The sequence below is a fragment of the Rattus norvegicus genome, chromosome 2 (genome assembly GCF_036323735.1).
Source record: "Rattus norvegicus strain BN/NHsdMcwi chromosome 2, GRCr8, whole genome shotgun sequence".
NCBI lineage: Eukaryota > Metazoa > Chordata > Mammalia > Rodentia > Muridae > Rattus > Rattus norvegicus.
The window spans coordinates 173,650,639-173,664,394 of record NC_086020.1 but is presented as its reverse complement, the minus strand read 5'-3'; the positions used below and the strand labels follow the sequence as shown (position 1 = coordinate 173,664,394).

The 13,756-nt window shown below is 46.0% G+C and overlaps 1 protein-coding gene across 5 annotated transcripts in view; it reads right to left on the bottom strand.

The window, feature by feature from the left end:
• Sh3d19 (SH3 domain containing 19) overlaps positions 1–10,161 on the bottom strand; it is a 159,797-nt gene extending 149,636 nt beyond the window's left edge. Inside the window, exon 1 of one of the 5 annotated variants that reach the window (XM_006232783.4) lies at positions 9,651–10,161. In XM_006232783.4, coding sequence (XP_006232845.1) covers positions 9,651–9,762 — 112 coding nt within the window. In that variant the 5' untranslated portion in view covers positions 9,763–10,161. The remainder of the gene's footprint in view (positions 1–9,650) is intronic. The other 4 variants (XM_215597.11, XM_006232785.5, XM_063282714.1 and 1 more) reach the window with 4 other exon arrangements.
• Between the last annotated feature and the right edge of the window lie 3,595 nt (positions 10,162–13,756).

Below are 13,756 nucleotides of genomic sequence, written 5' to 3'. Positions count from 1 at the left end.
GTCTGAGGAGGCCAGAAGAGCACATCAGATCCCCTGGGACTGGCTTTACAGACCGTGAGCCACCATATAGGTACCAGGTTGTCTAAAAAGCAGCCAGTAGCTGAGATACCTCCCCAGGCCAGGTTTAGGCAATCTTGTTTTAACAAAGTACGTTATAATTCAGTGATAAGAAAAGGCATGCAAGGGTTGGGGATTTAGCTCAGTGGTAGAGCGCTTGCCTAGCAAGCACAAGGCCCTGGGTTCAGTCCCCAGCTCTAAAAAAAGAAAAGGAAAAAAAAAAAAAGAAAAGAAAAGGCATGCAAAAGCCTCAAGTTGGAGCCTGTCTTAGTTAGGGTTTGCATTGCTGTGAAGAGACACCACGACCAAGGCCCATCAAGATGCAAGGACACATTTCTCATCTGCATTCATCTTGAGCCTACTTCCTTGTCCTAGTCCAATGTCAAATTCCTGCCAAATTCCTAGAAGGCAGCACCAAGAGCTCCCCACACAACTCAGGACTATTGGGGCTGGCTTACAGGTTCAGAGGTTCAGTCCCTTGTCATCAAGGCGGGAGCATGTCAGCTTGCAGGCAGACATGGTGCAGAAGGAGCTGAGAGTTCTACATCTTCATCTGAAGGCTTCTAGGAAAATACTGGCTTCTAGGCAGCAAGGGTGAGGGTCTTAAAGCCCACACCCGCAGTGACACACCTACTCCAACAAGGCCACACCTCCTAACAGTGTCACTCCTTGGGTCAAGCATATTCAAATCACCACAGATCACCACAGGTAAGGGCTACATCTGACTACTGTGAGGGGCATGGGACAACAGTGGCTTAAGACAGTGGCTGTTATTATTGTTGCTAAAGAAGGCAAGAGAAAGTTCACACAGTGGAGACCCATTAGGAACTGAGATTCCATTCTGCTCCTCCACAGCCATTTTCTGCTCTTGGGGGCCAGGGGTAGCTACTGTGAGGTATCTTTATTTCTGGCAAATTACCATTTGGATCCTCAATATCCCCCAGGGGCCCATGTGTCTAAGACTGGCTCTTCAGCCCGTGGCACTTTTGGGAAGTAGGGGAGCCGATTAGAGGTGAGCCCCTGTAAGATGAAGTTGGATCGCACACCACACGGCACTTTCCCTTCTCTCTCCTTGCTTCCAGTTGTCATCAAGAGAGCGGCATCTTGCGCCAAGAGATGCCGGCCATGAGGAATTACCTTGCATCTGTGCAAGGGAATGGGACTCAGCACATACAGACGAAAACCTATGGACCCAGTCAAATACACCATTCCTCCTTGAAGTTGACTGTCTTGGGCATTTTGTCACAGTGATAGCAAGCTTACCAACTCATACGACTCATAGTAGGATGGGGAAAGAAAGGTGATAAGAAAAGAGGCCATGGGGTTGGGGATTTAGCTCAGTGGTAGAGCGCTTGCCTAGCAAGCACAAGGCCCTGTGTTCGGTCCCCAGCTCCGAAAAAAAAAAAAAAGAAAGAAAGAAAAGAGGCCATTCTGTGCAACTAAGTTAACCTCTTTAAGGTTTTTTTTTTTTAAGCATGCTATGTCTGTGCACCATAAGTATGTCTGTGTACCACATGTATGTGCTGCTCACGGAAGCCAAAAGAGGATGTCAGGTCTTGGAACAAGTGTTACAGACAGTTATTAGACACCACATGGGGGCTAAGAGTTGAACCCAGGTCCTCTGGAAGAGCAGTTGCTTCTCTCAACGGCCGAACCATATCTCTAGCCTTGAGTTAACGCCTTAAAGAACAAAACTCTCAGAAACCCCACCCAACACTACTTGTAATTCATCCGCAGGCTGGAAGCAGCTCCACAGGTAACTACGATGCCACGCTCAGTAACATAGGTGCTCCACGCTCAGGGAAGGCATGACAAATGGGAGCCAGGTAGACCAGTTGCCTGTACCTCAGTCCTACTCCATCACTCCCTGTGGGACCTTCAGTGGATTATCTGCCCTTTGCAGGTCTTGGGCCCTTCATTCACAAAATGAAGGGAAGAGTCACACCTACCTCACAGGACACACACCAAGGCGAACTGAGAAAAAGATAATGTAAAACAACTAGCAAACCGCCTGGCTCGTATCGCACAATCAAACAGTAACTCGCTATCTGACTCATCAGAGCCCAGTGTTTTTCCAAGTCCTCCCCAGTTCTCCGACTTCCTCTCCATTTCCAAAACTGGAAAGGAATGTAGATTAGTCACTGTACCTGTTAATAGAGCACCCTTGTGGGAATGAGTTTTAGCTGTAGGCTCACCTCAGGTGTACATGTCACGTCTTTCCCTTTTAAAGGGTGGAAGAATGTTCATGAAGACTTAGGGTAGAGGAACCGAGATTCTCCAGGACCAAGCATCCCATTGATCTGTTGAGTTGACGAGAAGACGGGGGCCAGGAATGATGTTTGGTGAGCAGAACGCTTGCCTCCCAGGCACGGAGCTCCTGAATTTGAAATTTCCAGAATTTTGAAACCCAAGTGCCAGTTGCCTGTCATCTCAGCAGTCAAGAGATGCTGGCAGAAAGATCACCAGTTCAAGGTCCTTCTTGGCTACATAGAAAATTTAAGGCCAGCCCAAAATACATGACACCCTGTCTAAAAAGGAAAACAAAAAGAAAGAAAAAGAAAAAAACAAAACAAAACCAAAAAGCGCCTTTTATACAGAAGATTTATTTATTTATTTTTTATTTTTTTTTTTTAGTGTATGGAGATGCTTTATGTCAAAGCATCTTACTCTGTTGGGGTGGCTCACGGGGTGACTTCCTTCACCTCATGAAGTATGAAGTCGTGGGGAGCCATGCTGAAGCACAGAAACCTGCCAGTCACTACTAATGCTTTAGGTAATATGGATTGTATATGTCCTCGATACTGGATAAAGAGAGCATGTCACCCCGGGGGCTTCCTGGCACCCAGCCTAATCTCTAGAAAAACAGCAGGGGCCAGGGAGATGGCCAGGTGGGAAAGGACCTGAGTTTGATGCTCAGTACCACATAATAAGTCAGATGAAATAGCACGCATCTGTAACCCTAGCACTCCTAAAGTAGGACAGAGGGCAGAGGCAGAACAATTACCCATCAGCTCATGGGCAAGTCATCCTGATGCCTGGCGCAGCAGCAGAGCCAAGAGACTGCCTCTGTTTGAAGGGGGAGAGTGAGAACAAGCCCATTACGGCACACCCACAGCTGCACAGTCCCATGCAATAGATAAATAAATAAAAACAAATAAACAGATAGAGGCTTCTCAAATGTTGTCAGACAAATCTCAATAAAGTCACATTGCACAAAATATCCGACTGTCATTCCTCAAAAACAAAGGCATAAAAAGCAAGAAATATTCAAGGAGCTGCCACCACAGCCACAAGAAGCCTAAAGAGGCCGGGTAGGAGAATGCAAGATTACCAATATGCTAGGTGGGATCCTACAACACAATAAGGACAGGAAGTAAGCATTAAGGAAGCACAAGTAGTCTGGGCCAACGGCAGAGCGCCTGGCCAGTGTGTGCAAGGCTCTGGGCATCCACCCCAGCAACACAAAACCTTAGAGCAAAAGGCCCAGGAATTTGCTGTAAACTGCTGAAGGTTACAAAGCTAATTGAGACTAGATGCAAAGCTGAAATTAGGATGAAAAACAGAATGCAAATGTTCTCCCTAGAATGACACAGGTTGATAAAGCTACAGAAGCGCAGTGGGTAAAAGAGGAACAAGGAATACCCAGCAGAAACAGGTTCTGTGAGTCCGGCAGATTACAGGCTGGCACACCTGCAAAGCCAGCACTTTAGGACTGATGCAGGAGAATCATAAGCCAGAGGCCAGTGTAGGCTACACAGCGCTGCCCTGTGCTCTTTAATCTATCCCTAAAGGTCATGGGAGTATTTTCTCTGTAACCATGTATTATGATATTCCTAGAACACTGCCAGACATGTTGTAAATATTTACAAAGTTATTAGTGTTTAGTTTAAGTCCACTTTTTGTTGCTTTTGTTTAAATGTCTGTAAAAGATTTGCTGTTGTGTTCAGTTCCCAACACCCACACAGAAGCATACAACAGTTAGTAACTCATCCAGGAGACATGATACCCTCTCTGGCCTCAGCTGGCACCAGGCGCGAGTGCACATGGACGCGCGCGCGCGCACACGCACACACACACACACACACGCGCACACACACACACACGCGCACACACACACACGAAGGCAAACACTTATACACATTGTGTGTGTGTGTGTGTGTGTGTGTGTGTGTTTTGGAGAAGTGGGATAAAGTGCAGTTTTCATGTGTATTGTGAAATGTAAAAATAAAATTGTCAGCTTTTAGCTTAAAAATAAATTTTAAAAAGAAGAGGAGGATGCAAAAGACAGCAAAGATAGTTGTGTGGCTAGGGTGTACCCCCGGTGCCTCCCTAGGGTGTTTCCCTAGCACACTCAAGACCCTGGGTTTGATCTCCAGGACTGAGGAGAGAAAGAGAAAGTAATCTGTCAACTTCTGATTGGTTGAAATTAAGTCAAGAGCAAACTTTTCACTTGTGACAATAATGAAAACTAAACATTACTACTGGGCAGTATTAAAAATAATCTGTACAGAGGCAGGAGAGATGGCTCAGCAGTTATGAGCACTTGGAGCTCTTGCAGAAAGGCTCTGGGTTTTATTCCCAGCATCCACATGAAGGTTCACCACCATCTGGAACTCCAGATCGTCTTCTGACCTCTAGGAGCACCAGCATGTGGAACATAGACCGACATGCAGGCAAAACAGCCATGCACTAGTAATAATAACAAAATAACAATAATAACAATCATCATCATCATCACCATCTGATGGCTTACAGAATGCCAAGATAGGGAACCAGACTCAGTCTCTGGGAGTCTGGTAGGACTAAGGCGTTTCCAAGAGCAGTGTTCACTTCACAGCAATCACATATGATTGCTGAGTGGTGACACTGTGTGTTCCTGTTGTTTCTTCTGCTGAAACAAAGTCCACAACTAATCTCCAGACAGAACAAAAATTCAGATTTAACTAAGTAGCAATAGCAAAGAGCTGATAGAAAGTAAACACTAATAACTAGAAACATTTACAAGTGTCTGGCTCTATTCTAGGAGTATTCTAATAAAATGCTACAGGGAAAAATATTCTCAGGATTTAGTGTAGAGATACCAGGAAGAGGAAGTGGACACAATTATAAAAGCTGTACATAGTCATCTATATTAAAATGAGAAACATTGACAAAGAAACCACAAAGAAAACAATAATGAAATAGATAAGCTTCAGAGTAGAAAATATTTGCAACCCATGTAACTTGCAAAAGTTTAGATACCTTGGTTTAAAAAAAAAAAAAAAACTCCCCCACTCCAAAAAAAACCTCTCCAACAATCTATAAAAAGAATGGAGGGAAAGCATAATGTATCTACCACAGCTCCTTAAAATATGGACTGCCTCCTGTACGGGTTCATATAATTGAATGTGTGTTTGCAAAAATGTCTGGGAATAGTAAAATGTTTCTGAACATGCAAGGGACAAAAATAAATTCAAAATCAAATGTGCAGCAGATTCAAGTACTTCTGACAGTTCTTGTCCATGTTGCAGCCCAGAGCTTCACTACAGCCCTGGTCCTGAGGACAGAACAGCCACAGAGTCTACATCACACACACACACTCACATGCATGTACGCATGTACGGACACACACATGCACACACAGAACCATCACACCACCACACCATCAACACCAATAAACAGGTCCCCAAACACCCTGGCTCATATTTGAGAATACTTTATATTACAAATTGCAGTGTTTTTAGAAGAAGCTTTCTGCTTTTATAGAAATAAAACATGGATTAATTATGGAAACAGAGTCAATATTTTTTAATACCATTCTTTAGCAATGTATCAAATCACTATACATTTCTATTGCAATGGGTTGGAATACACTTTTCAAATTGCTGTATGAGATACTGGCTTAAGTTTTATTGAAACTATTAATTAAACGAATTTTGTCTTGGGACTAGAAGAGAATTTCCAACAGTCTTTGAGTCAGCCCTAAACAGGCCCTCAGACATTGTGACTCGTGTGTGCCTCTGTGAGCAGCACACTCCCCGTACTGACAACTCTCTCAAGATGTGTAACACCCAGGACAGTAAACATCTCAGCCAAGATTTAACTTAAAAAAACACACCTACTTGAGGAAGATGCAAATTTGCTTTTTTCTTTAATAAGTAAAAATAATACAGGTATATAGAGATTCTTTATGATTTCTTATCAGTTACCGTTTTTTAGAGGCCTATACAGCTAGAGGTATATGAAAATTGTTCTAGTCCATAAAGGGTGTTAAATGAAAACATACTGAAGAAGGCCCATTCTACACAATGGGGATGAAAACCCACAGACCTGTGTCGTTATCGATCTTACGATGTTGACTGAAAAAAAAAATCAAAACAAACAAAAAAAAGTGACTCTTACTCTGATGTAAGCACTTTTATCAGCCATCTTTAATCTTCCTTTTCCTCCCTCTTTTTCCAAGATCACAACCTTAGGTTTACAGAGGATGACCCTGATGGGCCTTTCCGGGTTTCCTGGGATAGGAAATTTTCCATTTTAAAAGGCGAAGGCATTCTCAAGGAACCAGGAAAGAATTGCTCACTCCAGCTTTTCCTTCCCCTGGCCTCCAGATGATCCTCTTCACCAGCACCAACCAGCCCAACACGGCGATGCCAGCACACCAGACTTAGCAGTGCAGATAGATGAAGAATCATTGGCCAATGACAAAAAAGTCAAGAACAGAGAATGTCGTTGACTGTCTAGGCTGGCCCGTGTAAATCAACCATGGAATCCCTTAAGCTGCCAAGAAACCCAGAATGAAATATAACCTTGTGTGCTTGTCTGTGGATCTCTCCCTCCGTGTTTATCTCAGTGTTTTTCTACTGGTCTGTTCAAAAGAAAAAACCAGGAGCATCAAAACATCCGGGACCATATAAAGATATTCCCAGCGTGGACAAAGGTGACCAATGCCTGAGTTTCATCCCTGTGACCCATGGTGGAAGGAGAGAAGACTCCAGCAAGTTGTCCTCTGGCACCCACACAAAATAAACAAGTTGTAATTTTTTTTTAAAAAGGAGTATTTTCAGACCTTATCCCCAAACCAATGGGGATCAGAGGTTTGAGAGGGCAGCCAGCAATCTGTGTTTGTACAACCCCTATAAGGCAATTCTGGTACACAAAGGAAAAGTTTGAGAAACGTTCGGCTCACGTATCCACATCCTGTCTGCCTGCTAGGGAGTGACATTTAATGGGTCAGCAAGATGCTCCAAGAGTTCAAACGTGTCTGGCTTTTACACTTTAACTGTCAAGTGGGGCAATCAGGATTTTGCATCACACCATCAACAGTGATGGTACCAGACTCCCACCACAGTGACCACTAGCATCAATGCGTGCTCGCCTGGATGCTCGAAAATTAATGAGGCCACTTCCCCAAGCTTTCAAACGGCCTTTTCTTCCTCCTCATCTTCCTCATCCTTTTGTGTTCTCTCTCTCTCTCTCTCTCTCTCTCTCTCTCTCTCTCTCTCTCTCTCCCTCTCTCTCTCTCTCTCTGTTTTTAATGGTTAACTATCCAGAGAGAAGGGGCAATGTCTGGGAGGGATAGAAGCATGCTATGACTCTAAGGAACTGATATATTCTTTTTCTTACTCAGGCATAAGTTAGAAGAGCCTTCTTCACTTTGTAATTAACCACACGTAATTTAGCAGGGTGAGAAAGTTCACCGGCCGTTTCAAGCTTACAAGCCCCAGGGTTATGGTATGTGCCAGGTCATAGGAGATTAAAGAGAAGGGAAGCCTTTAACCTGGCAGAGGAAGCAGGAAACACCGATCTCCTCTAAGGAAGAAGCAGAGGAACTTAGGGATGTTAGGCCTCTGAGTGAGCTCACACTCTCTCTTGGAAGAGGACACCAGACAAGTACTGCATGTAATGCCCAAGCTTGGTAAGGAATGCAAAGTCTTTGAAAAACATGTTAATATATTCGGCCGGAGGGAAGCAGCACCTATAAAGCATGCCCGACTACTAAATAACTTATCCCCAAGACAATAAAACCTAAAATCACAAGTCTGACCCTCTCACACTGATCATGGAATTGCTGACCCCTCACCCCTTCATGAAGGGTAAGAAAGCTGAGAACACCTATTTCCGGATACAGAAGCTACACATCACCTCATCCTGGCAAACTATTATCACAGAACCTAGACTAGGCCTTGGTAGCCTTCAGACATTACGGAACTAGTAAAAAGTTACAAAAATACCATTTGTGCTGGCCTTGAGGGAAAAACACACTGAAAATATGTTGAACCTATATCTGGGTCATATTTAGTTTAAATTCCAACTCTTCACCCCATGGTGCAGTCCTTTGTAAGAGTGTGACTTTCTTCTGAAAGCTACCAAGAGTCCAAGAGTCCACACTTTTATAATCTGTAAGCAACCAAGGCACAACTTGCAAATTTTTCCACGGTATTGAATTATTTACTCAACAGTTACGTGTTGTTTCAGTTAGGTTTACACTGAACAAATCTACTGATTATCACCACTTGGTGTTCGTGGTAACAGTCAAGTGTCTTACTCTGAAAAGGGTCCAGTAGCAGGCATAGAAACTTAATTTTAAGGTTCTAGAATGTCTACTTGGGAGTATGTTACCGACTTTCTTCTTCTTTTTAATCCCATTTTCTGCCTTCCAATTCCACAGACCCAACTTTCTCCATGAAGAGCTTCTCCCTGATCATTTTCTAAGAAGGCTCCAGACTGGTTAATGGGTTTCCCTTGAATCTTTCCAATGCCTTCATCTCTTTGTATGTCCTCTGGGTTAATTCTTCCCTCCAGTTTCAGATAACTGTGGTTAACCAGCTGGCCCAATAACATCCTCTCCATTATGGTCACATAGAAACCACCCCAGGAAAAGGGAAGGAGGAGTGTGGGCTCTACATTTAATTTTACACTTCTGCACCAAGCTACTTTGTGCTTCGTTGGTATGTCCCAAAACAAGATCTTAAAGGTAACTAACTATGGGCCCCCAAATGACCTCCATCCAAACGAATTCCCTTCTCCAATACAACATTGGGCACTCCCTGTTTACAACGGGGAGGGCAGTTTCAACAAATTAACTTTCAAGCAGAAAATCAGTACCGTGGGGGAGGGAAGGAAGGGACTAGAGGTCCGAAGTTCACCCGCTGCTGAAACAAGACTTGATTCAGCATAGGCACGTGGTGTGACCAGGTTGAGGTGGCCCAGGCGAAACCAAAGGGAGGGGTCGTGGTCCATGGAGAGAGCCAGGCGTAGGGAGTTCTTCATGGCCTCTGACTCACCCACAGATAAGTAATCACCCAGCCACAAGTTCCAAGCCAGCCGCCTTGGATTTAGTTTGCACGGAAATTTTGGAGTTTCCGCTCCAGGGCCACTAACAGGTAAAGAGACCATTCTGAATTGTCTCGGGCTCAGCCCAAAAAGGAGATTAAGGATGGAAAGGCCACTGTCCCGCCTTCTCGCCTCCAAGAGTTAAAGGTGTCAATCCCCTCCAGGCAACACGGAGAGCTGCGGCCGTGCTGGGCAAGGCACGAGCAGGCGCGGAGGGCCGGGTCCTAGATGCTCCCAACCCCCGTGCGCCCCTGGTCCCTGCGTCCCCCGCGTCTCACCTGCAGCCGAGTGGCCCGGGAGCGCGCGGCTCCGGGCGCGGCGCGGGCCCCCAAGCTCGCGGCGCTCTCGCAGCTCTTCCTCCTCGTCCTCCCGCCGCCGGCCCTCAGCCATGGGCGAGGTGCCTCCGCGCAGCCCGGGGACGGCGGGCGAGCTGCGGGCAGCGGGTGTCCCTCGCCAGCGCGCTCCGCGGGGAAGAAGGGCTCCACCTGCAGCGTGCGGAGCTGGGGCGCGGGCCCGGCCGAGCTCCCCGCCTTCTGGGCAGACACCAGCGGCCTGCAGCAGCTCGGCAGCTCGCTTCCCGTCCGGTCCCCTTCCCCGCCCCACAGAGGTCCAGCCTGGGATCGGGCGGGCTCCCAACCGGCCTCGCCTCCTCGGGGAGGGGTTTCGGGCTGCTGAGGCCGCCCTCCAGCAGCACAAGCTGGAAACACCCCCACAACCCAAACAGACGTGCACAAAATAAATAAAGGGGTTGGGGAGTTGAGTGAGAGAGACAAGGAGGCTTGGCCTCTTCCTGCCCTTTCACAATATTCCAGAGTCAACAGGAAACCCATTCGCTTGACACTTAAACAAAAGGGGGAGGAACCGGTTCCTAGGCGAGTCCTGGAGAGATGTGCGAGCTAGGAAGAGGCTGAACTTCACTTGGGGCACACCACCTGGAATTGAATCTAGATTCTAAGAGATCTCTGTCTCTCCCTGTCTCCGTCTCTCCTCTCTCTCTCTCTCGGTCTCTGTTTCAGCTCTGTCTCTCTGTCTCTGTCCCTCCCTCCCTCCCTCCCTCGCTCGCTAACAGATGTGGCTTAATTTGACCTCAAACCCCTAATCATTCTTAGGAGGCCTCCTAAGTGGTGGAATTACCGTAGTATCTATCATATCGGGCCCATCCCCCTTATATGCCCCTTTAAAAGTACCTCACTAGGGAATAGGGTTTTTGATGTTGTTTTCCTTTTTTTGGTAATGAAAGTACTCTATGATACATGTCATAAATTAGTTCAAAGGCACAGAGTGTGCAACAGCAAGGATGAGCCTCCACGCACACTATGGACTTTGTGGGCGATAAAGATGCGCCCTGAGTAGGAGTAAGTTTATTAGTTGTAACAAATGTACCCCGATATGGAGGATGGTGGTAAGGAGGGAAAGTGTGCATAAGGGGGTCAGGGAGAGCATTCGTACTTTGATTTCAGTTTTACTGAGAATGCAATACTGATCTAAACAGTAAAGTCTAATTTCTTTTAAATACTAGATAGGACTTTGGGTTGGGGGAAGGGGGGAGGGTAGAACAGTTCCCTAGCATGGGGGAAGCTTAACTCTGACACTGTAGAAAATAAATACATAAACAAATACAGCTTCCCAGTATTCAGCTAATTGAGGGAAAGGCCACCATCCCTAGAAATCCAGGAAGAAAATGTGTTCAAGGAGCTCCTTACCGGATTATTCGTAGACAGGTGATTTTGTAGGAGAACTGGCTTTGAAGTCAGAGGCTGTAAATTTGAGGCACTTAACTGTGGGACCTACCCCCTGTACACTGCTCCAAAGCTGGACAGAGCAATGTAACAAGTCATTGTATGTGCCTACAGCACACATCTAAGGTTCCGTAGGTGCACATATGGAATTTCACACAGAGAGGCACATTCTGAAACTGAAACAGCAGGCAAGAGTGCTCCCTTAGGAAAGGGCTATGTGGGATGAACAGGCCTTTATCTGCAGCCTCTGGCTTTCTTTCTGAGGGCTTGTGAGGGGAGAGCCCCCACGTTCGCCGTGCTAGAAGAAGAAAGGAAGAGAGGGGTCACTGGAGGCAGAAAGGCTCTCGTGCTGTGGCTTTTCCTCTTCGGTTGGTGACTGTTGCTGCCTGAGGAAACTATTTCTGTTTTTAGGCAGATAAGAACAAAATTCAATTTTAAGAGATTGAGGTCAGATCCACAAGTTAAAGCACTACTACTGTGTAGGCAGTTAAATAAGTGGACTCTTGGGTAGCTCAAAATTGAAACGGGGGTTTAGGATTCTGAATGCACTGGGGTGTCTAAGTGCTTGGGCTCACTTTACGTGGAAGCGTGTCTATCATGGCCTTCAGGAATAAGGAATAATTTCAAGGTCCCTCTCTGACAGCAGCATGACTGCTGAGGTCAATCTGCTATTACCCAGACCCTTAGTTTGGGAATCCCTGGAGGTCGTCCTGGATCTCCCATGCAATCAGAGTTGGGAGATCCACATCCTCTTGGGGTTGGTGTGTGCTTACACTTGCACTAGGCTAGCATGGTTTCTAACTACCATGTGCCAAGAACCGCCCCAAATGATCCCTTGAGGAGACCAAAGAACCAAAGACTCAGACAGTTACTGTCAGGAACGATTGTAGTGCTTTTCATACGAACTTTGCCATTTTAAACGAGCACGATACATTCTTGGTCCTCCAATAAGAGAGAAGGATGGCTGTGGAAGGCTGTCCTCGAAGTTTGCAGCCGTAGTTGCATTTTGATCAGAGAAGCAGGATCACCCAAAAGTAACCCTCAGATTGGACCTTGTATTAGCCAGGGTTCTCTAGAGTCACAGAATTTATGGAATGTCTCTCTATATTGAGGGAATTTATTGTGATGACTTATAGTCTGTAGTCCAACTAACCCAACAGTGGTCAGCTATGAATGGGAAATCCAAGAATCTAGTAGTTGCTCAGGCCCACGAGGCTGGTTGTTTCAGCTGGTCTTCTGTAGAAGTAGATTCTAACATGTGCTGGCAAGTAAGTGCAAGCAGGCAAAGAAGAGTGAGTCTTTCTTCTTCCAATGTCCTTATGTAGGTCTCCAGCAGAAGGTGGGGCTCACATTAAAGGTGTGTACACCACCACGCCTGGATCTGGGATTTACTTTGTCCCAGGCTGATCTTGAACTCAGAGATCCCCTCGCCTCAGTCTCTTGGGACTAAAGGAGTGTACAACTTTACTAGGGCCTAAGCTTTTCATGGCCACTATACTTCAGGATCCCCATGCCACGATCCAGGTCAGAAACGTGTGTCTTCCAGCTGAGAGTTCTACATCCAGACTGGCAGGTGACAGGAAGAGAAACTGAGCCCCTGAACCTGGCTTGAGCTCCTGAGACCTCAACACCCAACCCCAGCAACATCCCTCCTCCACCAAAGCCGTATCAATCCAACAAGGCCACATCTCCTAACAGTGCGACTCGAAATGGGTTCATGTGTGTTATTTTCATTCAAACCACCACAGGGCTGCAAATCCGCTTAGAGCTGTTGGTGACAGAGAAGGTATCATCATTGGAATCTTACGGTTATTGTGCCATGGTGGCCATTGTTGTGGTTCATGGGTGTCATAGCCGAGTAGGACTATTGGCTGCTTTTCTCCTTTGGAAGCTCGTATGGTACCTTCTGGTACCCTGAGAACTAATCCTTGTGTCCTCATGGGGGAGGCTTTCAGGTCATATCCAGCCCTCACTAATGGGTTTATGAGACTTTGGAAGATAATCTACAACCTCCACTTTACTAAACCAACATAATCTCTAAGTACATTCTAAGTATTTATCACTATGCCCACACACAAGGAAGCTTCTCTGCAACAGATGCATACCACTACATAAAACACAAGCAGAGTTAAGGAACCCAATCCCAACCCACCCATCTGCAAGACAATTCCTGCACATGAGGCTCGGGGATCATTGCAGAAGAGAGGGTGGAAAGATTGTAAGAGTCAGAGAAGCAGGGAGTTTGCTGTGAGATTGTGTCTCCTAAGAATGTCAAAAGCCACACCCATAAAATCTCACCAATGTGACTGCCCGACCTGAACAAGGACGGCATCACTAGACAGGCTAACATGGACAGGGGAAGCTCACAAGGCCTCAAGCCAAGACAAAGAACTACAGACAACTAAGGAATGCTGAGAATGGGAGAAGAAGACACCAATCGGTAAACCAATGCCAAATGGTCAGCCGTGAAAACACACAAATGCTAATGACATCATACAGACTGAGCATGTCGTATTTGTATTTAGGAACACACACACACACACACACACACACACACACACACACACCAATAATTAAAGAAAAAGAGACTATGAATTTGAAAGCAAGCAAGCAGGTATATATAGGAGAGTCTGGAGGGAGGAAAA